Source organism: Erigeron canadensis, chromosome 7, assembly GCF_010389155.1.
Source record: "Erigeron canadensis isolate Cc75 chromosome 7, C_canadensis_v1, whole genome shotgun sequence".
Classification (NCBI taxonomy): Eukaryota; Viridiplantae; Streptophyta; class Magnoliopsida; order Asterales; family Asteraceae; genus Erigeron; species Erigeron canadensis.
Window position 1 is genome coordinate 23,303,969 of NC_057767.1, and position 27,286 is coordinate 23,331,254.

At 35.1% G+C, this 27,286-nt stretch overlaps 2 protein-coding genes across 7 annotated transcripts; both read right to left on the reverse strand.

Annotated features, from left to right (window-relative positions):
* Window positions 1-4,642: 4,642 nt before the first annotated feature.
* On the reverse strand, window positions 4,643-8,317 carry LOC122608017. 3 transcript variants are annotated; one of them, XM_043781098.1, is made up of 6 exons: window positions 7,231-8,317; window positions 6,909-7,115; window positions 6,137-6,634; window positions 5,837-6,034; window positions 5,618-5,733; window positions 4,643-5,514 (listed from the first exon to the last, which is right to left on the reverse strand). In XM_043781098.1, exons 1-6 carry the CDS (start codon window positions 8,155-8,157, stop codon window positions 4,920-4,922), a joined length of 2,541 nt encoding a protein of 846 aa, XP_043637033.1. In that variant the 5' UTR covers window positions 8,158-8,317; the 3' UTR covers window positions 4,643-4,919. The 3 variants fall into 3 exon arrangements, with proteins under 3 accessions (XP_043637033.1, XP_043637034.1, XP_043637032.1); XM_043781099.1 differs by having other exon boundaries at window positions 4,643-5,460; window positions 5,837-6,040; XM_043781097.1 differs by having other exon boundaries at window positions 5,837-6,040.
* Window positions 8,318-13,522: 5,205 nt separating this feature from the next.
* LOC122607342 lies at window positions 13,523-27,021 on the reverse strand. Of its 4 annotated transcripts, none has more exons than XM_043780298.1 (9): window positions 26,813-27,021; window positions 24,999-26,039; window positions 24,485-24,688; window positions 22,309-22,418; window positions 14,913-15,282; window positions 14,600-14,788; window positions 14,362-14,477; window positions 14,108-14,264; window positions 13,829-13,935 (listed from the first exon to the last, which is right to left on the reverse strand). In XM_043780298.1, the coding sequence occupies exons 2-9, from the start codon at window positions 25,908-25,910 to the stop codon at window positions 13,924-13,926; spliced, it is 2,070 nt and encodes a 689-aa protein (XP_043636233.1). In that variant the 5' UTR covers window positions 25,911-26,039; window positions 26,813-27,021; the 3' UTR covers window positions 13,829-13,923. The 4 variants fall into 4 exon arrangements, with proteins under 4 accessions (XP_043636232.1, XP_043636231.1, XP_043636233.1 ...); XM_043780299.1 differs by having other exon boundaries at window positions 13,847-13,935; window positions 14,103-14,264; XM_043780297.1 differs by having other exon boundaries at window positions 13,523-14,264; window positions 14,600-14,782; window positions 26,813-27,016.
* Between the last annotated feature and the right edge of the window lie 265 nt (window positions 27,022-27,286).

A 27,286-nucleotide genomic window follows, 5' to 3' on the forward strand; every position in this document is an offset into this window, starting at 1 on the left:
ACTTGGTCATGTCAATTTTAATTCCATTCGTCGTTTAATTAAATTGAATAGCATACCAAATTTTCATATTGACTCAAATCACAAATGTGAAACTTGTGTTGAAGCCAAATTAACAAGGGCACCATTTAAATCGGTTGAAGGAGCTACCGAACCGCTTGATATGATACACACAAATGTGTGTGATCTAAAATCCATTCCCACGAGACATGGATTTAAGTACTTCATTACGTTTATCGATGATAACACGAAGTATTGTTATGTTTACTTACTGAAAAGTAAGGATGAGGCAATTGAGACTTTTATTGCCTACAAGAATGAAGTTGAGAATCAACTTGAAAGGAAAATCAAGGTTTTACGAAGTGATAGAGGTGGTGGATACGTCTCACCTTTTGCTGAATTCTGTTCACAAAATGGAATACGACATGAGTTCACTGCACCTTATTCACCTCAATCAAATAGAATGGCTGAACGAAAGAATCGAACCTTGAAAGAAATGGTGAATGCCATGTTGGTGAGTTCTGGTGTCAATCAGAACATGTGGGGGGATGCCATTCTATCAGCAAATTATCTTTTGAATAAGATACCTCACAAGAAAAAGGATGTGACCCCATATGAGTTATGGTAGAAAAGGAAACCATCCTATGAATATCTAAAAGTGTGGGGGTGCCTAGCCAAGGTACCTGTTCCACTACCTAAGGCCCTAAAGATAGGACCCAAAACTGTTGATTGCATTTTTATTGGATATGCTGATCAGAGTAGTGCATACCGTTTCCTTGTGCATGAATCCAAGATTCCAGATATACATAAAGGATCGATAATGGAATCAAGGAATGCCTCATTCTTTGAAAATATCTTTCCATGTGTTGCAAAAGAATCTGGAAATTCGTCTAGGGTAGTCAGTGAAAGTGTCCAAGATGAGACACCTAATGAGCCAGTCCCAGAGATACTGGAACAACCTGAGGAAGAAGATATTGAGCCTAGACGAAGCAAAAGAGCTAGGACAGAAAAGTCTTTCGGTCCTGATTTCTACACTTATGTGGTGGAAGGTGAACCTCAAACTTACCGTGAAGCGGTAACTTCCTCAGAAGGGCCTCAATGGAGGGAAGCCATCAAAAGTGAAATAGATTCTATTTTACAAAACCATACTTGGGAGCTAGTGGATCTTCCTCCGGGATGTAATCCACTAGGTTATCGATAGATCTTCAAGAGGAAATTGAAGTCAGATGGCTCCATTGACAAATATAAGGCAAGATTGGTGATCAAGGGTTACAAACAGCGAAAGGACTTTGATTATTTTGATACATATTCGCCGTTAACTCGAATAACCTCGATCAGGTTGGTACTTGCCATTGCCGCCATTAGAAATTTGGAAGTTCACCAAATGGATGTGAAAACCGCTTCCTTGAATGGAAATCTTGAGGAAGAGATTTACATGGAGCAACCTGAGGGATTTATTGCTCCTGGGCAAGAAAAGAAAGTGTGTAAGCTTGTTAAGTCTTTGTATGGATTAAAACAAGCTCCCAAACAATGGCATGAAAAATTCGATAATGTCATGCTTGAGTCTGGGTTCAAGATCAATGAATGTGACAAGTATGTATATGTGAAAGACACACCAGATGGATATGTCATCTTGTGCCTATATGTAGATGATATGCTCATTGCTGGAAGTAATGACAAAATGATAAAGTCTACAAAAGATCTCCTAAAGGCAAGGTTTGACATGAAGGACATGGGTTTAGCAGATGTGATTTTAGGGGTTCAAATCACACGAACCCATGATGGACTTGTTTTAAGTCAGTCCCACTATGTGGACAAAATACTTGAGAAGTTCAATGCAAATGACTCTAATGTAGCAAGGACTCCTATTGACACGAGTCAACATCCTGCGAAGAACAGAGGAGAGCCAGTTGAACAATTACAGTACTCAAGAATTATTGGCAGCTTAATGTATTTGATGAGTTGTACAAGACCAGACTTGGCATATGCTGTTAGCAAGCTAAGTAGATATACAAGTAACCCAAGTTCAAGTCATTGGAACTGTATGATCAGGTTACTTCGGTATTTAAGGTACACTCGTGATTATGGCTTGCATTATGGCAGATATCCAGCAGTAATTGAAGGACATTGTGATGCAAATTGGATATCTGACACGAATGATTCCAAAGCAACAAGTGGGTATGTGTTTACACTTGGAGGGGCAGCCATATCGTGGAAATCGTCTAGGCAAACGGTTATTGCTAGATCCACGATGGAATCAGAGTTCATCGCTTTAGATAAAGTGGGTGAAGAGGCAGAATGGCTACGTCAGTTTATTGAGGATATACCAAGATGGCCTAGACCGGTGTCGGCCATATGTATACATTGTGATAGCCAATCGGCAATTGGTAGAGCTCATAGCACAATGTACAATGGTAAGAATAGACATATCAGACGTAGACATAATACAGTACGACAACTCTTCTCTACAGGAGATATCACTGTTGACTATGTGAAGTCAAAGGATAATATCACGGATCCGCTAACAAAAGGCTTAAGCAGAGAGTTAGTTCAGAAGTCGTCAATGGGAATGGGACTAAAGCCCATGAAAGGCTAAGCTTATATGAAGGAAAACCTAACTCAGCTGACTGGAGATCCCAAGATCTGAGTTCAATAGGAAACCTAATTGTAGGAGCTGGCGAGGTCACTGTGGGGGGATTTGATAAAACCCCACGCGTTACAAGGGAGTTTATTATAGGGCATAATAATCTTCCTAGTCCATTCCTAAAAGTGACAAGTTATAAAGTTAAGCCTATGGCTTTTAATGATTTGGGTAGCCTACGTGGTGAATCACCTATGTGAGAGAGAAGTGGGGTCGCTTCTTAGGGTATTGATGGGGGCACAATACTTAACAGCTCTCGCAGAACCAGGCGCATGTCCAGGACCATAATGGACATAACTATGAGGACTTGACTTTGTCAGGGAGAGTCTTGTGTGAAGCGTATTGTCGCCTACACAAATGGCTGACGAGTTCAAAGACATCGCTGTCTACTCAGAGCCAGTAGACTAAGTGCGTTTCATGAGCAAAGGTTCAAAGGGTTACACCTACCTTCGTATGCAAGATTCAACTGTTGAAATTTGAATGGGACACTGTTGTTTCTGAGATCGACCTCCATTCAAGTGGGGGATTGTTGGGAAAAAGTGCATTTTTCCACCACTTTGGACATCAATAAATATATAGTCGTGTGACATATATCGCGAACTGTTTAGTGGGTTTTGTAGTCTCTGGCCAAGGCTACGTAACAAACTAAGATGCGTCCAAATTGGGTTAAAGGTGAATGAGATATCGAGTCTCAAAGCTGTGTGTTTGGTGCATAAGTTGGAGTTGGAAAAGCTTTGTCCCACATTGGTGTGGGATATAAACTTTTACCATTTTATAAGTGGAGGTGTCTAAGCTATGTCAAGATCTTGTGTTGTGTTTTACTCTGGCTCCTACCCGCGCGCAGGGGGGGTGCAGAAAACGGGTTTCTGGGTCAAAATTCTCTGAACCAATGCGTGTACGCGCGACCTGCGGACACGAATGCAGGTCGAAAAACTGGGGCCCGTGCGGGGATCCTTTTTGCTGCGACCCGAGATAAACCCGACCCGGTTTTTTGACCCGTTCAAGAATGATCTAGAAGAAGCTTTTGAAACTCCTGAAACTGATGTCATAAGTATTAGTTTTGTAACTCATGAAACTGATAAATAATTAACTCACCATTAGTGCTAGTTAATTATTTGGAGTTATAATTTTGTGTATATAAGGTCCTATCAGGGACTTGAAAGATACACAACAACACATACATTTCGTTCATAATACACACACATTCTCTGCAATTTCAGTCACGAAACAACAACCATCCCTGTGTTCCGTTCGTCTTTCAGGCAAGTGTTCAACGTCCGGCAGTACGCTGCTTTTAACCGGTGTACCCTGGGAACAGACGGCGAATCTGTTTAAGGGAATTGTGTCAAACACAAGCCCGGTTCTACTTTATTGTTATTACATTTTCTTGTTTTGCAGGAAGCTTTCAAATTGCCTCTTTTACTTAGTTCATCCATTTTGTTCTTGTTTAATTCCTTTATCATTATTTAATCGTATTGTAATATATATATATATATATATATATATATATATAAGGAATTACATATTGTTATTATACTGTTATTTCCAACACTAACTGGTATGAGATACAAGTTTATGATTCCTCGAGGATGGCTGCTTAAATCGAACTGCAATATGGGAATGGTGGTTTCCGCAACAGATTTCTCATTTTAGATTAAACTTGGGTATATGCACATTTGCACAAGACTCTTGAACTTGTTTGACATCTAATGGTGTGAAAGGGAGAGATTGAGCCCACTTTTTATCTTAATGTCAAACATAATTTTTCAGCCCGACAAGCCCGTCACGTCTTTTAACAAATCGATTTAACCATTGGCAACCCTCTTATTTCTTCTTACGTTTTCCACACCAGAAAAAACATCTTTACTTTTTTACTTACATATATATTTGGCAATTAATAGACAATTGTTATTATGCTATTAGTGCACACACTAACTCTCAGCCTACAAGTTGACAAAATGGACCTGATAACTGCTAAAACATCTAAATTACCCTGCTCGTAAATTCAAAAATAACTAAAACCAAGTTTAATTTATGTGATACGATAATAAAAAGGGATACATACAAAGAGGGTATATACAAAACAACCAGAAACCTGTAACGCATAATTTATTGAATTTAACTACAACTACTAATAATACAAGAAGAGAGCCATCAAACACAATATTTATCCAACATTTTTCATTACTGATTGTGAATGTTCCCTGCAGATTTCAGACTTCTAAATCGTTGGTAACTTGGTATAGCGATAAGGAGGTATGGCCATTATCGAATTAATCTTTCAAAAATTAGATACATCCTGCATTGGCCTAAACTCGATGCCTTCCACAATAATTCCACTAAAACTCCCACCCTCGGGTTTCCATAATTTAACCTCCAATGACACATGATTCTCTAACTGATGTAACGATTTGCTCAATCTGACCTCCATCCAACCATCATTTCTTTCCTCCATCCAACTATTTTGAATATCCATGTGACCTTTTGGCATCACAGATCCTTCAATCCTTGATGCAGTTGATAAGTCATGTGATCCATGATCATTCTTTGGCATGAGTGTTGGTATATTAATCGGTGGAATCGAATTCATATGAGCAAAAACAGTACCCTTAATCATGTCACCCAACTTGTATTTTACTTTAAAGAATTCGCGAGACCGCGTTTGTGGTTTGGAAGGCCGGATCCGGGCCTTCCACGTTGAACGAAAAGAGCTCCTCTTACGTGGTGCCAGAGCATTATTTGATAAATCATGGTTGTCTCCAAATTTGAACACAAGATAGCATGCATAGATATAGTTAGGTGAAAACATGAATGGCCGAAGTCTACATGTGAAAAGATACCAATCATCAGTTCCAAGTTCTTTCACCTCTTTAAACCTGTTGCGGTATAAGTACCAGTTGGTTGGAATTCTTGAAACAAAGACAGAAACTATAGTACCATATAAAATCTTCTAGCATATGTAGCTTAGAGAGAGAGAACCTTGATTCGGATAGAGATAGAGTTTCTAAACTTTCATAGCTTGTGTCGTTGCATAAAATATGTGTCGGTGGTAGTATCGAACATATCCCACCAGTTGATTTGCATAGGAAAAGCCACTAACAACAAAATAAAAACAAAATATTAGATTATAGATACAAGAAGTACTTCACTATACTATGTTTCAGCATAAGAAAAAGAGGGTAACAATGTCCGAGTTACCATTTTGCAACCATAAGCAAGGAAACCCGCGCAAAGGAGGAGATAAAGATCCTTTTTGCTGGTGTAATGCAAATGTTTGTCTGATATCTCAATATACTGGTGATAGTTTTTTGGCAACTTTTTCTCCCAGTATACGTCGTCTTCTTTTTCCTCTTCTATTGGCATCAAGAGACTCTTTATTTTTTCGATTTCGTTATGCTGCATCTTTAGATTAAAATACAAAATATAGTGTGATTATAATTCGCAAATAGCCAGAATAAACTAAATTTAGATGTATCAGAAATACTGTATAAAACTTGCCATCTCTAGAGGCTGAAATTCTATTCCTTGTATCAAGAGACCAGATTCTACAGGATTGTCATAATATGAAAGCTCCTCTATCTCAATGTCAAAATCAGCATTCGGCCCATGATTAAGGAAACTCCACATTCGAATCTTATACCAGTTGTCATCTGTCAGTTCTGCATAATGCGTAGAATATACACTTGACTCGTCAACCTTCCATCTAAGCGTCATCAACCTTAAATGTTTGAGATCCTCAATGGGTTTTTTAGAGTATTTGAACACCATTTTAGCTGCATACATGGTATTAAGTGATAAAATGCTAGTTTTTATTTGACATCTAATTTTTTTCCACTTCCCATAGTGATATTCCACTACAACTGGAAACCTAGAAAGAAGATGCCTCGAAGAACCATGTTGGAACACCCAACGATGATCATTTCCCTCATTGACCTCTACAAATCTTTTTGCTGATATCAGTACACATTTCGTTCCATCATTGTTTATCCATAAGAACTGCCCAAAATGATTTCACATAAACAATATTCAAGAATGTAAAAAAAAAAGCACCTCATTACATATATAGAAATGTAAAAGATGATATAATCTTTGACAAATAGAAGCATAACATAATCAATGAACGGGCGTAAAATATAATGAAGTTTTATAAATGTGAAGAAATTTGAAAATCAATGGATACTTAGAAACCCAAATTAACATTTTTGGTCTTTCGATGTGGCAAATGTTGTTAGTGGAAATAAATAGAAATTAAAAAAGCTAGGGAATTAACCTTGTTTCCTTCATCAAATAGAATTCCCTTGTGAAGAAGCCAGAAGAGATCTCTTTTGATAGTATAAATGGCTTTTGGAATATTGAAGTTTTTAATCATCCCTTTCCAGTCTTGAGGTAGTTTTGTCTCCCAGAAATCATCCTCGTCATCTGAGTCAGATTCTTCCGTCTCGTATGCCTCAAATTTTAGTTCCTTCTCATGTGCCTCCTATCATTCGAATATATGTAATCGATGTGACATTGTAACACATATGATATTTATACTAAACAAAGTCATGATTAATGTTGCAAGACATTTTCTCTTTTAGTGCTGATGAACTTACTTGATATTGTAGTGCAATTTCAAGCTGTTGCACAACTTGAGTCATTGATGGGCGCTCTTTTCTCTCCAGCCTCAAACATTGATATGTGATTCCTGAGAATGTTTCTAAACACTTTGCGGCAATTTGTTCCTTTATACTAGTTTCTACTATAGTGTCTAGTTTATTTTCTTGATACCGCTTCTGCACCAACATTGCAAGGAAACGGCTATCATCTTTGGTATTTAGAACCGCAAGCCTTCCGCAAAGAACTTCGAACAACACCACACCGAATGAATAGACGTCGGATTCTTTTGACAACAACCCGGTCTGCGCATACATTGGATCCATATAGCTGAGGGAGCCTACAGCGTCATTGAAAAGAAATGTGTATCGCTGGTTTGCAGGGCCAAGCTTTGAAAGGCCAAAATCTGCAACTTTAGCATTCCAATTTTGGTCCAACAATATATTCGAACTCTTGATGTCACGATGTAAGAGTCTCTGATGACTTGCGGGATCAGGATTATGAAGGAAATTTATTCCACGCGCAGCCCCGATGCATATACGAAGGCGTTGGATCCATGAGAGACGGGTGTTACTTAGATGCAGATCGAGACTTTTGTTGGATAGATATTCGTATACAAGGATTTTTTCACCATCCTCGTCACAAAAGCCTAGTAAAGAGACCAAATTTTCATGTTTGTAACGCGCAAGTGACATAATCTCTTTCCAGAACTCAGGGTCTCCTTGTCCAAAAGCACGATCTAACCGCTTAACAGCAACCATGGTGTTCAACCACTTCCCTTCGGAAGTACTAACTAAGGAAAGTTGACCTTTATAAACCTTCCCAAACCCACCTCGGCCGATACAGTTGTCTTCGCTAAAGTTGTTGGTGGCCGATTTTATATCTTCAATTGGAATTCGGAGATGTTCAAACTCCGACGACATCATCTTCTTCTTCTTCTTGTGTTTGATAGATATATTACAACAACTTAAGTTAACTTAATTTAACAGATCCGATGATGAAAATAATAATAACATCCGGTAAACTACTGCAAATTAAATCCGAATTTTACCTACTTAGAAAAACAAGAAGAAGCAGATCTATTATTATCTATCGTTGACTTTTATTTTTCATTTTCCTTTCACGAAGCCCACTTCAACGTTAATTGTGGAGTAAATTACATTTTAAGTCCCTCAAGTTGGCATAATTAGTAATTATTTCCCAAAATACAATTTTGTCACTAAAGTGGGTCAAAATTTTCACTTAACACTCCTTGACCAAAATACAATTTTGCCACTAAAGTGGGTCAAAATTTTCACTTAACACTCCTTGACCAGATGCCGTTTAATTGCTCCATTAAATGAGGGGTAAATTTGTCATTTCATCATATTTTCTTCTTCTTTCACACCTAAACCCATTTTTAGATTTCATCTCTATCATCATCATTTTTAGTGATTTTTCTCGATGGACCTAATTGAAGAATGACATTTCTATCTTTTCTTTTTGCACCTTCTTCACCCCTCTGCCCCTCAACCCCACCAGATTCGGCCACCACCAAGCGAACCACCATGAACTACAATAGCCAACCACCACAACTATGGTTGTTTTTTGTTTTTCTGGTTCCTAAGATGGTAGCAAAATATTGTGATATCCGGTGAAAGCGGACTAATGGGTCAGAATGATACACATAGATCTGAATTAAAGAGCCCAATTGAGTGAGATTCGAGTAATGGTTGTAGTAGCCAGATCTGGAGGGGTCGGGTTCAAGTAATGGGTCGGTTATTTATATCCCTACGGTGTTATGATAACTATCTATACACCTCTATAAAAATTATCACACCCCTCATTTTTAGAGATAGTTACACAATAGTTATATACGGATTTACTAAATTATCCTTAATAAACACCCGCTATGGAAAGAGTTTTTATAAAATACCAAATTTGCCATTAATGACTTAATTTACACTATAAACCTTAATTTTAATAATTAATACTTTAAGCATTTATTTTTTAAAAATTTCCACTATCACAATTTACACTCTAAACATTTTTTTTTTCCACCCACATATTTTGTTGTTCCTTAAACTTCCTTTGGTTGTCAACTAGATCTCCCAAACACAACATTGTTTGGTTCAAGTGGTCCACTTTCAATACCTAATCTAGTACTAATCTGTAATTTGTATAGTTTTCTTTCCCTTTGCTAATATTCTTGGCTCCTAGCTTGTTAGTTCTAAGTTAATAAGATTAAACGTTCAAAAACAAAATCCAAACAAATTATCAAATGCCAAAAGTTGTTACTCTTCTACTACACCTTGGAAATTTCAATGCCACTAAGATCTCCATGTCATACCATCAAAAAGATCACAAATAACACAAACTTTAGACCATGTCAAGGCATGCAACCATGTAAACCGAGATTGTCACCATCAAGCCAATGATCTTTTCATAATCTTTTCTTGTTTTTATTCCCAACTTTGTTTTTAAACATTGTTATGGTGGTTAGAATTGGAGTATGCCTTAGAAAATGAGAGAGCATATCTTTGGCCAAATGCTATTACCATTTGCATTACAAGAGAACGTATACTCAAAACCATGGATCGTATAGGCTACTTTAACCAAAATAGCGTCCAAATTTTGAATTACACGCCGTATAAATTTGTACATCGATCAATTTTAAATTAAAAGCATAGCAACTTTAATTCTTCAGGAAAGTGAAGAACCCACTTTTAGTCAATAAGAGACCACAAAAAACTAAACTGTGAACAAATTATCGAATCACCTAATTGCTAGTTGAATTACCCAAGCCGGTACCACCAAAGCAAAGACAACTTTTTCCAACAATTAGTTTTATTGACTATCGAATTATCAATTGCATCTATGTGACAATAACGTGGAACCACCAACCGCTAAGAATCACGTTGACAAGATTAATCGTTTCTTAAAATGATATCCACTATCATACCATGAACTAGTGATAATTACTCATAGACAAATAACCGTTTTAAAATCACATATACATTCAACTGGTACCACCAACGAAGAATCATATGCAACCAATATCATATTTAATTATTAAAAAGAACTAAAATCATCAAGATCACAGAACAACGATAATTAAATAAACTCTTTTGAATTAAAAATATTGCAATCACATTATTCGTCTCGTTTAATCAAGGTGAATGATAAACAGTTTAGCCACTCATGATTAAGTAACAATAATAATCAAATAAAGAGAAGAACATATTGTACCAATCGTTTGAGTAAAAGAGAAAATTGCAAGACAGTAAATTAATACGATCTAGATGGGTGTCCATGAATCTTCGATGAGTCCACCTAAGTCAAAACCTGCTTGGAGATCGAAGAACCCTTGTAGAACAACTTCTAGAAAGACTTTGGATAACTGCAAAAATTAGGTTTAGGTTTATATTTATACCCCCTTTAATCTAATGCTTTAGTCGGCCAAAAATTCCCTTCAGATTCGACAAGCCACTGCGGCGCAGTGGCTTTGTTGCCTCCCACTACGTCGCAGTGCTATTCTTCTGACCTGGGCACGTATTTCTTTCACTTGACTACGGCGCAGTTGCCTTGTGTTCACATTACTGCGACTCAATCTAAATTAACTGATCAAATCCTCCTTGTTTGAAGTCCACTGCGGCGCAGTGGCTTGGCTTGGTCCTCACTGTGTCGCAGTGCTAATTAACTGATCCAAATAACCTCTTTCAAACATGAAATCTTGCAAAACTTCTCCATCTTTCTTTACTTCAACAACTCTCGATCTAACAAAACAACTTCTAGGCCAATAAATTTTCCGAAAATGTGCCAAATGAACACGTGACCTGTTAAGCGCCTAGAAACACTAACAAACACCATAAACGCGCTAAATGCACATAAAATCGACTTAAAACATATAATAAAATGGCCAATAATGATGTGGGTAATGGGTATAAATTAGTCACATCAGTTGTCGAACTATAAGCCACCATAGAAGCGGATTAGTATTGTGTTTAGATATATGGGCCAATTACTTGGAAAGTCTCTTAACTTGTAACTGAAACCTTTTATAGGGCTCGAACCAAAAGAGGTTCTATTGTGAGTAAAAAAACCGGCTAAAACACCCCGGTGAAAAACACCTCCATCTTTTTTTGAAACACATTTCCATCTTTTTTTTTTAACTCATTTAGTGATTACATGGATATTACACATCATTTATTAATAGAGAAAAGTGAGTATGGGGCTAATATGCACCCAACTTCGGTGAAAAACACCTCACATACCAATATTTTAATATTTTGAATAAATATTTGGCCCCCTATGATTTTTATGGTTTAAAAAAAAGGTATGTGAAGGTTTTTCACCCAAGTTAGATGCCTAACATCCTCATATTCTCTTCCCTCTTATTAATATGTTTTGACAAATATTCCACCATCTATGTAATAGTGTGTATCGATCTTTATATATCTATATCTGTTTTCTATACCCTCATCATTATCATCATCGATCCATACGACCATATACATAGATTCAAAATCTATATCTTACCTTTTATCTATAATAATGTATATATCCATTCACTTCCACAACATTTACAATCCAGATCCATAACAATGGTATCACCATTTATAGATTAATCTTTCGATAACATCAATCTCATCATTTAGATTCTAAAGAAAATCCTAAAATCAATAAACCTTAATCACACCACCACAATCCCAAACCGATTTCGGCGATCGTCGACAGTGATGGTGTTGTGTTGTTGCACCTAGTGAAAAGACAAAACAGCTGGTGTTGTTGTTGCTGATTCTTGTTTTACAAATCCCACAGCTGCTTCCAACGAAGATTTATACATAATATGTATGTGTATATGAATACGAATATGTATATTTATGTGTGTCTATAGATCTATGTGTATATGGTTTGTCTCCCATTGACCATACAAATCGAGGTTGTTGCGGTTTATCAAGATCAGTGGCTGATTGTGTTGGCGAGGTTTTTGATTTTCATAAAAGTTAATTGGGTTAATTGTTATTGTGTATGTGTAGATAATTGGGTGATTTTGTCAAAATCGGGTTGATTTTGTTGTTGTAGCGAATATATATACATGTTGATGTTGATTGGGTTAATTGTTATTATACATGTGTATATGGTGAAGGATATGGAACATGGTCTCTAAATAAAAGAAAAAGGAAAACTACAACCGGTTAAAAAAAAAAAAAGTCTACATTAACAAAAGTAGGTCATAATTTTGCAAAAGAAGTTTTAGCTGTCTTTCTTTCTCACAATAGAAATTTTTTTTTTTCGAGCTCCATAAAAGATTTCAATAACAAGTTGAAAGACTTTCCAAATAATTAGCCCTAATATATTTCTATAGTAAATTTGTAAAACTTTTGAGATATAATACATACAATGTATGTGATATGATAAAAGTTTCATAGACAAAAATATATTGGAAAAACGTATACTACATAATTTTTTCTAAAGAGCAAAAAATCAAAAGTAGTTTCACTTCTCACATTACATTTGTGATAGTGGATTAATAAGGATTTTTCGAGAGTCCTAGTTTACAGGTATACGTGTAATTTAAGGGTAAGAGTAGAATAAAATTCGGTTAAAAAAAATAATAGTAAATTACATATAGAACATGGAATGAATTGTATATGATGTCTAATTCAAAAGTTTTCATTAATTTAAACTAGATTTTACACTTTAACCTTTCAATCTAACTAATTAAAATCTTCTAACATTTAAGTAAAAGATGTTATTAATAACCTATTTTATTATTTTTTTATTTTTAAAACGGCATTCTAATCTATTCATACTCTTAAATTAGACACATACCTGGGATGAAACCCGGAACTCTTAAAAAAATTCCAATTAATCAAAGTAAGGCTCGAACCCATGTAGATCTCCCAAGGTCAAGGACCTTACCAATGGGCCACCAACCCCATTGGCCTTATTAATAACCTATTATTCATTCACAAGAAATAAACAGTCTTTTAACCAAATACAAACAAAAAAAGGTTGAATTTACTCGAGACATATTTGACTCTATTATACCTTTAATCCAACAAGAAGGGTTCATATATCATTTGACTTTTAAACAGAAAATGTGAATCTCCCAAGGTTAAAGACCTTACCAATAGGCCACCAACCTCATTGGCCTTATTAATAACCTATTATTCATTCACAAGAAATAAACAGTCTTTTAACCAAATACAAACAAAAAAAGGTTGAATTTACTATATTTGACTCTATTACACCTTTTATTAATAACATATTATTCATTCACAAGAAATAAACAGTCTTTTAACCAAATACAAACAAAAAAAGGTTGAATTTACTATATTTGACTCTATTACACTTTTAATTCAACAAGAAGGGTTCATATATCATTTGACTTTTAAACAGAAAATGTAGATATCTAATTTACATTACAATTTGATTAGCCTTTTTTCAAAGCTATAATCATGAAGGGCTATTGCTCCGAAGACTAGTTCCAGCTCAAAAACATTGCAAAGAGAATTTTTCCAAATAATATACACAAACCAGGAAGGTATATTATTCAAGTGTTGGTCTAAACTCAAGGCCTTCCACAAGAATTCCACTAAAACTCCCACCCTTGAATTTTGATAATGTCAACCGTAGTGACGTACCATTTTGCAACTGCTCAGCTGGTTTGCACAACATCACCTCCATCCAACCATCCCCTCGTTCTTTCATCCGACTATCTGCAACAAATTCAGTGTCACATTTTGATATCCATCTTTCAGTTGTCGATATCTTTGATAAGTCATCTGATCCATAACTATTTTTTGATTCTATTGTTGGTATATTCATTGAAGACAGTTTGAAATGTGCATAAAATGTATCTCCAAAAGTGTCATCCAAGTTGTACCATGCCTTAAAGAAACAAGTATCATCAGGCTCTGAATGGTTGTCTTCAAATTTAAACACAAGATAACATGCGTATTTATACTGAGGCGAAAACATGCGTGCTTGAAGTTTACACTCAAAACTGTACCAATACGCTTCCTGTAGTTTTTTCACCTTGCCAAACCTGTTGATGCAATAAAATTTAATTAGTCGGAATTCTAGGAACATACTCAGTTTCTCACTAACTCACAATACAAAAATATAATTCAGGGATTGGCAACCTGGATGTAGATAGCGATATTGTATCTAAACGTTTGTAGTTACAGTTGTCGGGTAAGGTACTTGTAGCTGGTATCATAGAACATATTCCACCGGTTGATTTGCATAGTGAAAACCACTGTTAACCAATAATTCCGGATGTATGAGAAATGATTGAAACATAAATACTGTCAAGAACACTTGTCAAAAGTCAAACATTAACACACTTTATTATGTTTCAACAGAAGAAGATGAAATTACCAATTGGCCATTATCACCAAGGAAACCATCACAAAAACAGGCGTAGAGCTCTTTTTTGTTGGTGTAGTGCAACGGCTTGTCTGACCTTTGAATATAATTTTGATAGTCATTTGGCAACTTTTCCCCCCAATATTCATCTTCATGTGATACTGAAAGACTTGTAAATTTTTCTGTCTCTTCTTGCTGCATCTTAAAGTTAGAAAGCAAATTAAATGCTTTGTGATAACCAAAAAGATTAAAGACACATTTTAGACTTCTATATGTGACCAGTGAATATATCAAAGACCAAATTAATTCAATAAGAGATACTTGCCATCTCTATAGGATAAAACTCAATTCCTTGGATCAATAACTCAGATTCCATAGGATCTTCGAAATATGAAAGCTCTTTTATTACAAAGTCAAATTCAGCACTCGGCCCATGATTAATGAAATACCACATTTTGATCTTATACCAGTTATTCACTACGAGTTCTGCAGTATGTGTAGAACATACAGTCAACTCTCCCATTTTCCATCTAATTGTTATCAACTTTAAGCGTTCGAGATCCCTAATGGATTGCTCCCGGTATTTGAATATCAAGCTAGCAGCATACATGGTACCAAGTGATAACACATTGGTTTTTATTTGACATTTAATATCATGAAATTCCTTGAAAGAATACTCCGCGACAGTTGAAAACCTGCGGAAAAAAAAAGTGGATGTAAACTCTGTTTGTATTGTTTGTGTATACAAACAGATGATCATTTTCTCAACTCCGCAACAAATATTACATATCCCGGCATCTTTTGTCAGGTTTACAACTACGTTTGTGGCCTAGGAAAATAACAATATCTACTAAGACACTACAGTGGAAGTGTGTTGAATGAAGAGTGCCATGTTATGGATGTATAGCCAGGCACAAGTAATCATTGGCTCGTTTTGGGGTTACCCCGGTTAAAGTATCATGGGCTCGTTTAGCATAAGGATCATCCAATATTATTATAGAAGGAAATATTTCATTGTATCACTAGTCTTAATACCTACGAAGTACGGAGTGACTATATATATATATATATATATATAGGGTAACATTCCAGTGAGAACAGTCTTAAAATAAGAACGGTGAGAATACTTAAAAAACATCATTTTGATGCATTAAAAGCCAATAAAACTAACATAGTGCTTAACTAATTATCATTATTTAAGTGTTTAACAACACATTGATCTGTCAAAATCGAGAAATCACGTTTTTTGTTTTGTGCATCCATCTTGGATGCATATTCATCAAAATGATGCATCCAACAAAAAACGTGATTTTTTCACTTTTGACGGATCAATGTGTTGTTAAACACTTAAATAATGATAATTAGTTAAGCACTATGTTAGTTTTATGGATTTTTAATGCATCAAAATGATGTTTTTTAAGTGTTCTCACCGTTCTTATTTTAAAACTGTTCTTATTTGATCGCTCCCCTATATATATATATATATATATATATATGTATATAACTAAGAGATGATAGTTTTTTGCTTAGTGGGTGTTTGAGCATGAAAATGACCATCCATTCCTTTTGTTTTGATCATTTTTATGCCTTTGTGAAGTTTCGGCACTTCACATGTACATATAACACGTTTTGTTTCATAAGGTGAGGAAGAGTGAAACCTCCTGTCTCTTACTTTACTTCCTCAAAGAAAATTTGAGACTTATATTTTATGTTTCTCTTCCCACGTGCCTTTGTCCCCAGGAAAACAAGAAAAGAAACTATCTAATAGTACTAGCATCGTGGTCCCTTCCCATGTCCTTTCCATGTGACATGATGCAAGAGTATGGGTCTTCTTTTTATAATTTAAAATTGTGATATTACACAAGGTTTGAAGGCTTTCCAGACTTCTTTGAGAGTGAGACCTCGTCTGGCCCCCCCACCCTAGGCTTCCTCTCTTTAAAGCTTTCTTTGTCTTTCCTTAAGGCTTGCGTGGGCCCCCACTTCTAGCCTCACTTCAACAGCTCTCCAAGGAAACCTAGCTTTTCTTTTCTTCATGCTTTGCTAAGGGTGAAGGTTAGATGGGCCCCTACCCGAGGTCTCTACTTCCTTTCCTCTTGTCTTCCCCTCTTTCCTAGGCTGGGACCCCGCCTACTCTTTTTCTTTTAGGAGACATCGACATCTTTCAAGACTTGTCTATATATATAAATATATATATATATAGTAGTCTAACTTCAATTTAATTTATAATAGAGGAGTGACCCTTTTCAAGGTTTTTCCACCTTAAGCCTTTAAGGTTTTTCTACCTTAAGCTTTCCCAAGGCTCTCCACCTTAAGCTTTGCCAAGCTTTGACCAAGCCTTCCTTTGCCAAATCTTTTATAAATATATTTGTATATAATTATTATTATTTTTTACATTATATTGAGACATAAAAATTTGGCTAATTTAGTTCGAGAGTGGGTATAAACCGAACCACACCTCATCAAGTCCCCCGAGTTCGGGTGTAAGTATTTTCCCTAGATAAGACTTATATTCGAACTTTAAGTTTTTCTTTGGTTTATTTTGTACATGTACCCAGATGCTTCGCTACTTCGACATTTCTTTATCTCCTAAGCCTAGAGCAAGCCTAGACATTCCCTCACTTTGAAGCCCGAACATTCAAAGGCGTGTACAATAATAATATGTTCTAAAATAAATACCATGTATAATGGCATTTAATATAAAGCATGTGCACTTTGCTACATAACATGTCAAAACATGACATTTTTGCAGGAGTGGCTTTCAAGTTTTTCGATCTCGTAGCTTCGCTAGTCCAGAGAAGAGAGAGTGGAGGTAAGTTTTTCGATCTCGATCTAGTAGTTTTTCGATCACGTAGGTTCTCAAATGCTAAACCTCGATACATTTAGTAATATATATATATACTTACGTAATGTTAATGAAACCTAGATTTAGATAAACTTTGCTAGGAAGGAAGGTTTGCCTGTGATACTTCGACAGCCTTGACCACTTTTCTTTCTTACTTTACACTCCGATCTCTAATATATATATATATATATATATATATATATATATATTAGTTATTTATCAAACCAATTGAAGCTTTGTTAACTTCTCTTCTTTTTGTCTTTTTCTGAAAGCTCGACAGCCCTCTAGTCCGATTCTCTCTCCTTTACGCTCGGCTGGGGCCACTTTAGGGGTATCCTCCTTTCCTTAGCCTCGTTACTTTCTCTCTTAACTTCCCGCTTTCTTTCTTAGCCTCGCTGCTTTCTTTCTTAGCCTCGAAAGATAGGGTCCGAATATGTATATATTTACGCCCTATCCTAAGCTTCGACATCTTTTTTCCTCTCTTTATATAAGGTTCGATTTCTTTGTCTTTTTATCCGAGCTCCACTGAAGGGCCGACTGGGTCCCACTCCAGTGCTTCTTTGACACCTTGTCTGGGCCCCCACCCCAAGCTTCGACTCTCTCTCTCCTCTTGCTAAGCTTCGTTGGCTTGTCCTTTCCTAAGCTTTGACATATTTTAGATCAGGCCTAGTCCTTAATAAAGCTTCAATCTGTCGAAGCTTCGCAGCCTAAATTTCTTCTCTATCTAAGCTTCGACTAGACTTCACTTAACTTTGGAGACTCGCCATCATATATATACATAATTGGGGTTTTATTTCAAGTCTCCCAAGTTTGTAGGTAAGGATTCTTACTCAAATACTTGGACTCAAGCTTTCTTCTATTTCCCTTCCAATTTTTATGTAATTATCTTATTTTCTTTTTCCTTGAACAGCCGTATGGGTGAGGGAGAAAATAAGAAAGAAAGAATTTTCTTTTTTGAATCAACAGGGAGAAATAAAGGGAGAGAAAGGTATAGATCTTCTTTGCCTTTCTCTATTGAATTGGATTTCTATTTTTTTGCATTTGTCTTTTCTTATTTCTTTCCTCTCTTTTGTGAATCGGCGGGAAAGTACAAAAAGAAAAATCTAAAGACCTTATTCCTCGCAGGAGTTATTAATTCTTTTGGTGTCTCCTTAGCTGGCTGAAGTCAAGAATAATAATACAATTCCAATAAGTCAGATTGGTTATCATGTGAATTAATTCAATGAGAATTCTAGTGGGATAGTGGGACCACAAGGAATGAGTTGTGTGTAGGAAAATACTTGTGCCCCTTTTCTTTCTTCCCCTTTTCTTTCTTCTGATGTTAGTCTCTCTCTCTTTCACATGGAGTCCAAAGTTCTCTCCTTTTTCGATCATTTAATTAATTGAACTAGAAAGGAGGAGGTTGGAGGGAGTATTCACGTGTATAACGTACTCTAAACTATAAATATATATGGTTGTTTTGCTTGAAAGGTCTGCCCAAGCTTCTCCTCATTGAGCTCAGCTGAAGTCTTGACAAGGTCGAGACCTCTTTTGTCCTATCTGAGCTTCGGCATAGGCTCTCCAATTAAACCTTAACCAAAGCCTCGTTGAGCTTATTTATCTTTCCTCACCTTACTTCAACTTAGATGAGGACTGGAGCCTGCCAAAACTAAGCCTCAACAGCCTCGCTAGCCTCGCTTTGACTTTTTCTTGCCAAGCTCGACACCTTGTTATTATCTAAGCTTTGACATTCTTTATCTTTATCTAAGCGAGTTTGAGCTCTAACGATTTTTTTTTTATTTTTTTATTTTGAGCCTCGCTAAGAATAAGTCGAGATAACTGTTTAAGCTTCGATTTTCTTGAAGCCTCGATTCCTTGGGCTTTTTCAAGAATGTCCATCCCAATTAAAGCCTTGACATTTAATTTGATAGTATTGGACTCATCCGAATCAAGGCTTCAATGATGGCCTTTTCCGTCGTGTTCAGCACCATTACCACCACCACTACTCCCATGGTGTTCAGGTCACCGTTTCCGTCGTCGTCATCATCTTCATTAGTCGTCATCAATGGATCTTGAGATATTAAAATCAATGAAGATGTATTGAAAACGAATATTATGCCTCTTTTTTTTGTAAATTCGAATTTTCTCGGGTGATGAACATATGTAACTTGATAATATGTGATTAGATCTATTCTAACATTTGAACTTGTTAAATTTTATTAGTTATTTAATTGACTTCGTTGTTTGGTACAGTATTGCATACAAGTTGTTTGATGAAATGTCTAAACCAAAGTTTCTTATATATGATTTAGTATCAAATCAAATTTGATTGAGTATTGCATAAGGTGTTTGATGAAATATCTAAACCCATGTTTGATAATATGATTTAATCAACTATATGATTCTGAATTAAACTTTTTTGTGTATAGGTTTGTGGACATAAACTCCATTTGTTTTGTGGAAATGTATGAGTAACATCAAATTCGATTTTGTATAGCTTTTTGAATCTGTACGTATACAATCAAATTTAATTGTGTATAAGTTTGTTGATATAAACTCAATTTGTTTTGTGAAAATGTATGAGTAAAATCAAATTTGTTTTTGTATAGCTTTTTAAACCTGTATGTATCCAATCAAATTTGATTGTGTATAGATTTTTTGATATAAGAATTTTATTTGTTTATGAAAATATATGCTTAAAATCAAATTTGATTATATGCAACTTTGAAGATTTTAACTACAAGAATGTGCGATACTTTATGTTTAGAATCAAATGTGATTATGTAAGCTTTACGTATCTATGTTTGTGTAGTTTTATGCTTAAAATCAAATTTGATTATGTGCAGCTTTGTAGTTTTTAAGGTATCTGTGTTTTTGTAAGTTTATTTGTGTACAATCAAATTTGATTTTGCATTGCAACATGTTGTTTTCTATAAGAATCAAATTTGATTTTATATGTATTTTCATACTCGTTATGCTGATTATTGTTTTTGACATGTATATTCTCATACAGTTCCCATGTTGAAAAAAAACACCTAAAACAAATGTTACACAAACATTTCAAACACCAGATGGATCGCAGTTTTTTTTGCCAATAGTTGATTATAAACGACAACCAGTGCTTGGAAAAAAGTATGGAACACTTGAAAACTATTGGAGAAATTGTAACAAGTGCGGAGGTACGAGTCACAATATCAGGATATGTGGAGGAAAGAAACAAAAAGTAGATGAAAACATGGATACTAAAGGAGTTGCAAACAATTAGACAAGCATTTTTTTCTTTAATATACATATTTAGAAATAGATAATTTTTAGTTGTTTACAAACTTTATACTTGGATGATAGTTTTCATTGGTTGATCATTTGTCTACAGATTATGTTCTTGTTTGACAATCAAATTTGGTTGTGAAATAGATCAATTGTCTTTAGTTCTGTTCCAGATTTAAATTTTTAAGGGTTTCTTGATATGGACTCAATTTGTTTTTCTAAATGTATGCATAAAATCAAATTTGATTTTGTATATCTTGTTAAAACTATCCGTATCTAATCAAATTTGATTTTGTTTATGTTCATGATATTGACTCTATTTGTTTTCCTAAATGTATGCATAAAATATGATTTTGTATAGCTTTTTGACATTGTATGCATAAAATCAAATTTGATTTTTAAATGTTTCTTGATATGGACTCCATTTGTTTTTCTAAATGTATGCATAAAATCAAATATGATTTTTTGTAGCTTTTTTAATTTGTAAGTATAAAATCAAATTTATGTTGTAAGAGAGGGGGAATCATGACAACGGGGCTTTTTTAAACCTTACACCCTAGAGCGATAGCCGAAGGCCCTATTGTCATGATTCTCCCTCTGAATCAAAATTTGATTTTACACGTCCCTCCCCAGAGGAGTTTATATCAACAAACCTATACACAATCAAATTTGATTGCATACATATAGTTTCAAAAACCTATACAAAATCAAGTTTGATTTTATTCATATATTTACACAAACAAATGAAGTTTATTGTGGTTTCTATTTTGCTGCAGTGCTCTAATGCACAAAAGGCATCATTACACATCAAAATATAAGATCCTGGAATTACTAATGGCGGGTCTTTCAATCAACACCTTGAGAACAAGGTGTTATTTTGGGGGCGAAGTAATGATACGATTCTTCTTCTTATTATTAGCAAGTTATATTAAGTTATTATATAGGGATATTTTACTAGGATCTTATTAGTTGGGTAAGTCTTAGGGAACAAGTTGGGGATAATCTATATATAAGGCTTTATTATTGTAATCTAATTATGGTTAAATCAAATTAAATGGAGTCTTGGACTTCTTGGAGATCCCTGTTTCTCAAATCACCAGAAGTCGAATTGTAAGTACTATCTGTTTATTTACTTTGATTATATCAAAACCCAATTTAGGTACTTCCCGAGTCAAGTCCAGATTTCGAAAAACTCCCGAATCCCTCCCTCGTTGAGCCCAGCCCAAGCCATGAGTTCCTCAACCTTAATTTTCTATTATGTATGATGTGATATGTATGTTAAAAATTACAAAAATTATAACATTTGCATATTACCACCAAACATACCAACAGAAGAGTTGTTTTCCTACTTATTTTTGCATGTTAACTTTTGTTAGTCTATGCATAACTTTTTAGCAATCTCATTTCTTTTCCTTTCTTTTTTGTCAGTTACAATTCATTTTCTAGAGCATTCCTGTGCCAAACGAAACCTAATGGTGTTACTACATTACACGTGTAAGAGCCATTTTTTATTAGAACAATGTTAATCAAAGTTTATTTTAGGACTAACAAATGATATAAATTATTTATAAAAGCCTATTGGCGTTAAAAATAAATAAATAAAAAAAATTAGAGTAAGCACATATAAAGGTACCTCAAATAACAATGTGACACCCATCTCGGATAATTTGGAATGCCCATTGTCAGAAATGATCTAGCTGAAATCAATAAACATCTCTTTTCTTCGTCATTTATCCATAACACCTGCATGCTAAAGATAGATTAAACAAATACGAATTTGAAGTTAACTGTATTCAAGAATACAAAATGGTGATAAAATTTGACAAAGATTATTATATAGGGGTAAGTGTTTTAGAAATGTATTCACCTTTAGTTCAAAGTTTATGTATCTATAGAGCTTAGAATAATTAATACGTTTATTTGACTATATTATTGCATGTATCAAGTAGTGTTTCTCTTTCTGCTAACGTGGCAACTTGTGTAAATGTCATCCGGCAACTTACATATATGATATATGTAACTCAGCAAAAATACTAGCCACATACGATAGCAATACTTAGAAAGTTGGTGATACAAACCGTGCCCAACGTTGGGCCAAACAAGGTCAAATCAGTGGTTGGGTAGAGGAAAAGGATGGAGAGAACTAGAGAAGTTTAATGGTGGAAGGAAAAAATTCAAATTAGGATGAGGACCATAACTGTCCCACTACACTATAACTGCTGCACAAATTTTTAGAAGTGTTTCCTTTTGTTTTCTTTGTCAAGATATTAATTTCTTGGTCAGCTCTTGTATTTGGAAGATTGTCATCTCGAATTGGCTAATATTGTATCTCAATTTAGAAACTTCATTTAGTAATTGGTTCCATTGCCTGAATGACCCCTCAAACACGGAGTAACCAAGATCGAAACAATTCCAATCCAAATAATCTGAACCCGTGGCTAATTGGCAGCCATAGCATTATCTATGGAGTCACACCAGCAAGAAGTAGCTGCGATCAAAACGCAGCAAGCCAAACAAAAGTTGAAATCAAGTGGTTTGCGATGACTCGGCGGCCGACTACCTTTAAGGATAAATCTCATTTTGCAGTTTATCTCTCCTTTCGGTGTCCAAATTGGGAATGGTGATGTCATATGATGCAACCGGGTTTGCAAAAACGTGCTACAGGTTTCTCTGCACAACTTGGAGGTAAAACAAAACTCCTATCAATTTGCCATGGGGCAGCCAATGCGGTACTCGGTATACAACTGTTACTAACACATGGCAGCGTGTACTCATTTAGGTAAACTAGAAGATGTTAATGTATTCACTATAGATGGTAAAGTGCACAAGCTACAAGGACTTCCACCAGATCGTCAACCATCTACAGCATTTAGCCATCTCACTAGACCATTTAAGGTGCACATTAGTACATTACTAACCAGCAAATCAGTTTTTTCACACCCTACTTGAGGACAAGTCAGATTTTGGGGAAGGAAGTATTGACACCAGGAACAAATGTTAGTTAAAGCCAGGTCGGGTCAGCGGATGGATGGAGAAAAATGGGTGGGGGAAAGAAATCAAATTAGGAAGTGGGCCATAACTATCGCACTATATCATACCTGTTCCACCAACTTTTTAGCATTAGATACAGGTGTTTCCTTTTCTATTTTCGTCAAGATATTATTTTTCTAGTTTGTTCTTGTATTTCAGAACTGTCATCTCGAACTGACTAATATTTTAATGCAATCTCAATAATTTCAATTAGTAGATTTCTAGTATCTATTAGTTGGGTACACGAAACAAAAGCATTTTATGTTTAATACATACAGTAAAACTTGACCTAACTTTAAACACATTTTCAAACACTAAACCTATTAAGTATGATATATCCTAGATGATAAGATCCTAATATGACAACTCTTACTACCATGTTTCAAATAAATTCTAACAAAATCGTTGAATTCTTTTCTAAATCTTTGGTAATTCAAATGAGGTTCCATAACTAAGGGAGCCAATATCTTAAAGATACTAGGGCTAAAAGTACTGAAATGTATTCCAAAAGAAGTACAACGAAAGAAAAAGGCAATGATGACCCGTTATGAATTCAGAGAAAACTAGGGTATGCTAGGGATCCAACATTCATATATTAATAAGTGATTTTTGTTGAATATTTCCTTTTTAAAATTTAAAAATTAAAAGTAGAAGTTTACAAATTTCTTTATGGATCAAAATTAGTGTGAAGCCCCAATTATTTTACTGTTGTTTTCTTTGGATGAAGATGCAATTAATTAGATACTGGCGAACTTTTAATTAGTCACACGAGAAACTACCTTGTTGCCTTCATCGAAAAGAATTCCCCTGTGAAGAAGAAAGAAGAGTTTCTTTATGCTACTATATCTCGCCTCAGAAAGATCAAGCATTTTAATTATTACTTTCCAGTCTCCTGGTAGCTTTGTCTCCCAATAGGAGTCCGGTTTTGGTGCATCCTGACCCTTTGATGACTTCTTATTCTTCTTATTATGCTCAAATTCCACCTGTCAGAAATACATCATCAAATCAAATTTATATAATGCTTATATAACAAAAAAACAAAATGAAAATTCTTTACTATGAGATAATAGTAGTATTTTAGCGAAGGTTCTATTTATGTAAAAAAAAAATGGGACATAGGAAAATTAAAACACACCCATGTATGTTTATCTGTAAAAAAAACATAAAAATAAATAAATAAAAGAAAAAAAAGAAAAGAATAGAAGGCATAAACGTAAATCTGTATGTTTCTGTTTTACATCCTCTATTTTCCCTCTATAAATTTCCATTGACATATCAGGTGTATAATATTACCTGGATTTTTAATGTGTCTTCAAGTTCTTTCTTGACAACATCCATAGAAGGTCGTCGTTCTCGAACATCATGCAAGCATCTATATGCAATTGCTGCAAATTTTCTCATGGAGTATAAGCTCATTTGTTCCGTTAAACCAGGATCAACAATCTCATCTAACTTATTCTCTTTGTAGTAGTCTTTGGCTAATTTTCCTGATAACAAGAAGCCATCATCCTCTTTGAGTGAGCACAACCTCCCAGAAAGAGCTTCAAATAGTACCATACCGAAAGAATAAACATCAGATTGTTTTGTCACAACACCAGTGTTAATGTATTCTGGTTCAACATAACCAGGTGTGCCACATGCGTTGGAAATAACAGCGCTTCTATCTAAACCTGCTAAACTCAACTTGGACAATCCAAGATCAGAAACTTTAGCTACCCCTTTGTCATTTATCAATATATTAGCGCTTTTGATATCCCGATGGATTATGGCTTGATGCTCTCCAAAGTGACTATGGAGATGATCTAATCCATGAGCCGCATCAGCACATATTTTTAGTCTTTCCAGCCACGTAGATTTGTCATCACTGGTACGCCTGATATACTTATCAAAACTTCCACGCTCTGCGTACTCATACACAATAATCTTTTCCTTTCCCTCGTCGCAATAAGCCAGAAGCGAGATGACGTTTTCATGATTTTGACCAGAGAGCAACTCAAGCTCTGTCAAAAACTCTCTCAACCCTTGTCCAAGATGCTCGTTTAGCCTCTTCACTGCAACCGTTGTAAGTTTTCCGGAGATGGAGAGGTGTCCTTTGTACACCCGTCCGTATCCGCCACTTCCAATACATATGCTAAAGTCATTAGTTGCCGCTTTTATCTGCTCAAATGGCATTTTAAGGTGTTCCCACCTTCTTGGTGCTGACATATTTATATGTTGGTATTATAGTTATATATGTATATATAAAAATATATTACTTGAGAGTAAACTTTATGTAATGTGTGTAGTCATTATTTTGAGCAGACTTGAGACTTGTCCTCCATCATTTGTATGCACCTGTCATCATATAGTTTACACCAGTTAGTTAGAATTACTGTTTTCTCCTAGTACTAGTAGTTATCAACTTATCATCTTCTATCGTCTAATACCCCTTCACCCGCCTCACAGGATCAGTTTTAAAAAAAAAAAAAAAAAAAAACCCAATCATTCTTAATGTAACGAGCATAGTACCCGCGCGTTGCGGCGGCTAGAAGATGAGGACAATATAAAATGAAGGCGGTGGTGGTGATCGAAGAATGCAAAGGAGAAGGATGTTGTGTGTTTTGTGGGTTTAAATTTTTGATAAGGGTACTTTCAGTAGATACTTGAGGAGGTGTAAAAAACAATAAAAGTAAGAAGGGTATTATGGGAATAAAAAAGTTGCTTAATTTCTTAAACCAATACCCTTTATAAGGGTTTATAGATATAGATATGAAATTTGATGCACAAATGTCATGCTTTACAAATTCAACTTCTTTAACTTACAACAACAGTACCCAATCCCGGCATAAGCGGGGGTGTGATGTACACAATCGTACCTCTACTCAACGATAATCTACTCAAAAAAAGTGGAAAGAAACAAGGACCATACCTATCAACACGGTATTACCGGAATAAAATAAGCATGAGATACAATATCAAAACATATGAGCATCGGTATAAAACTACCCCTATTTAACTTCTAGTTGGTTAATAAAATAAAATGAAGTGAAAACTGTAAATAAACAACCGAGATTAGATATATATATGTAGAGCAGATATTGAAATGAATTGAATTGATTGATGCTTACAATATTGAGGGTGGTTCAGAGTCTTGGGTAGCAGCCGGAGATTTCTTTATTGCTGGACTTGGACTCCACCGATCAAATTCAATTGGGGGTTTTCATGTATGATCAAATCCTGATAAGTGACTTGATTAAACCAACAAAAATGAGTAACTTTACCAAATTGATTATGGGGGTTTCAAACTTATCTTTCGCCTACACTGTATTTTTCAGAATCGTGCTAATCACAGCTTTGACTAATAGCTAATAAATGGAGTAAAACTTATTTATCAAATTAGTATAATTTTAACAATATTTATCATTTTAGTTAATATTTTAATTAAACATTTGTTTATTAGATTTATATTAAAATAATCACAACTTTAAAAACTTTCGTCCTCTTCAACCTTATTCAACCTTATATTAATTATAATAAGTTATTAACATGAAAACTTAAAAAATATGAATTTACGATCTGAAATTACGAGAATAAACATGTAT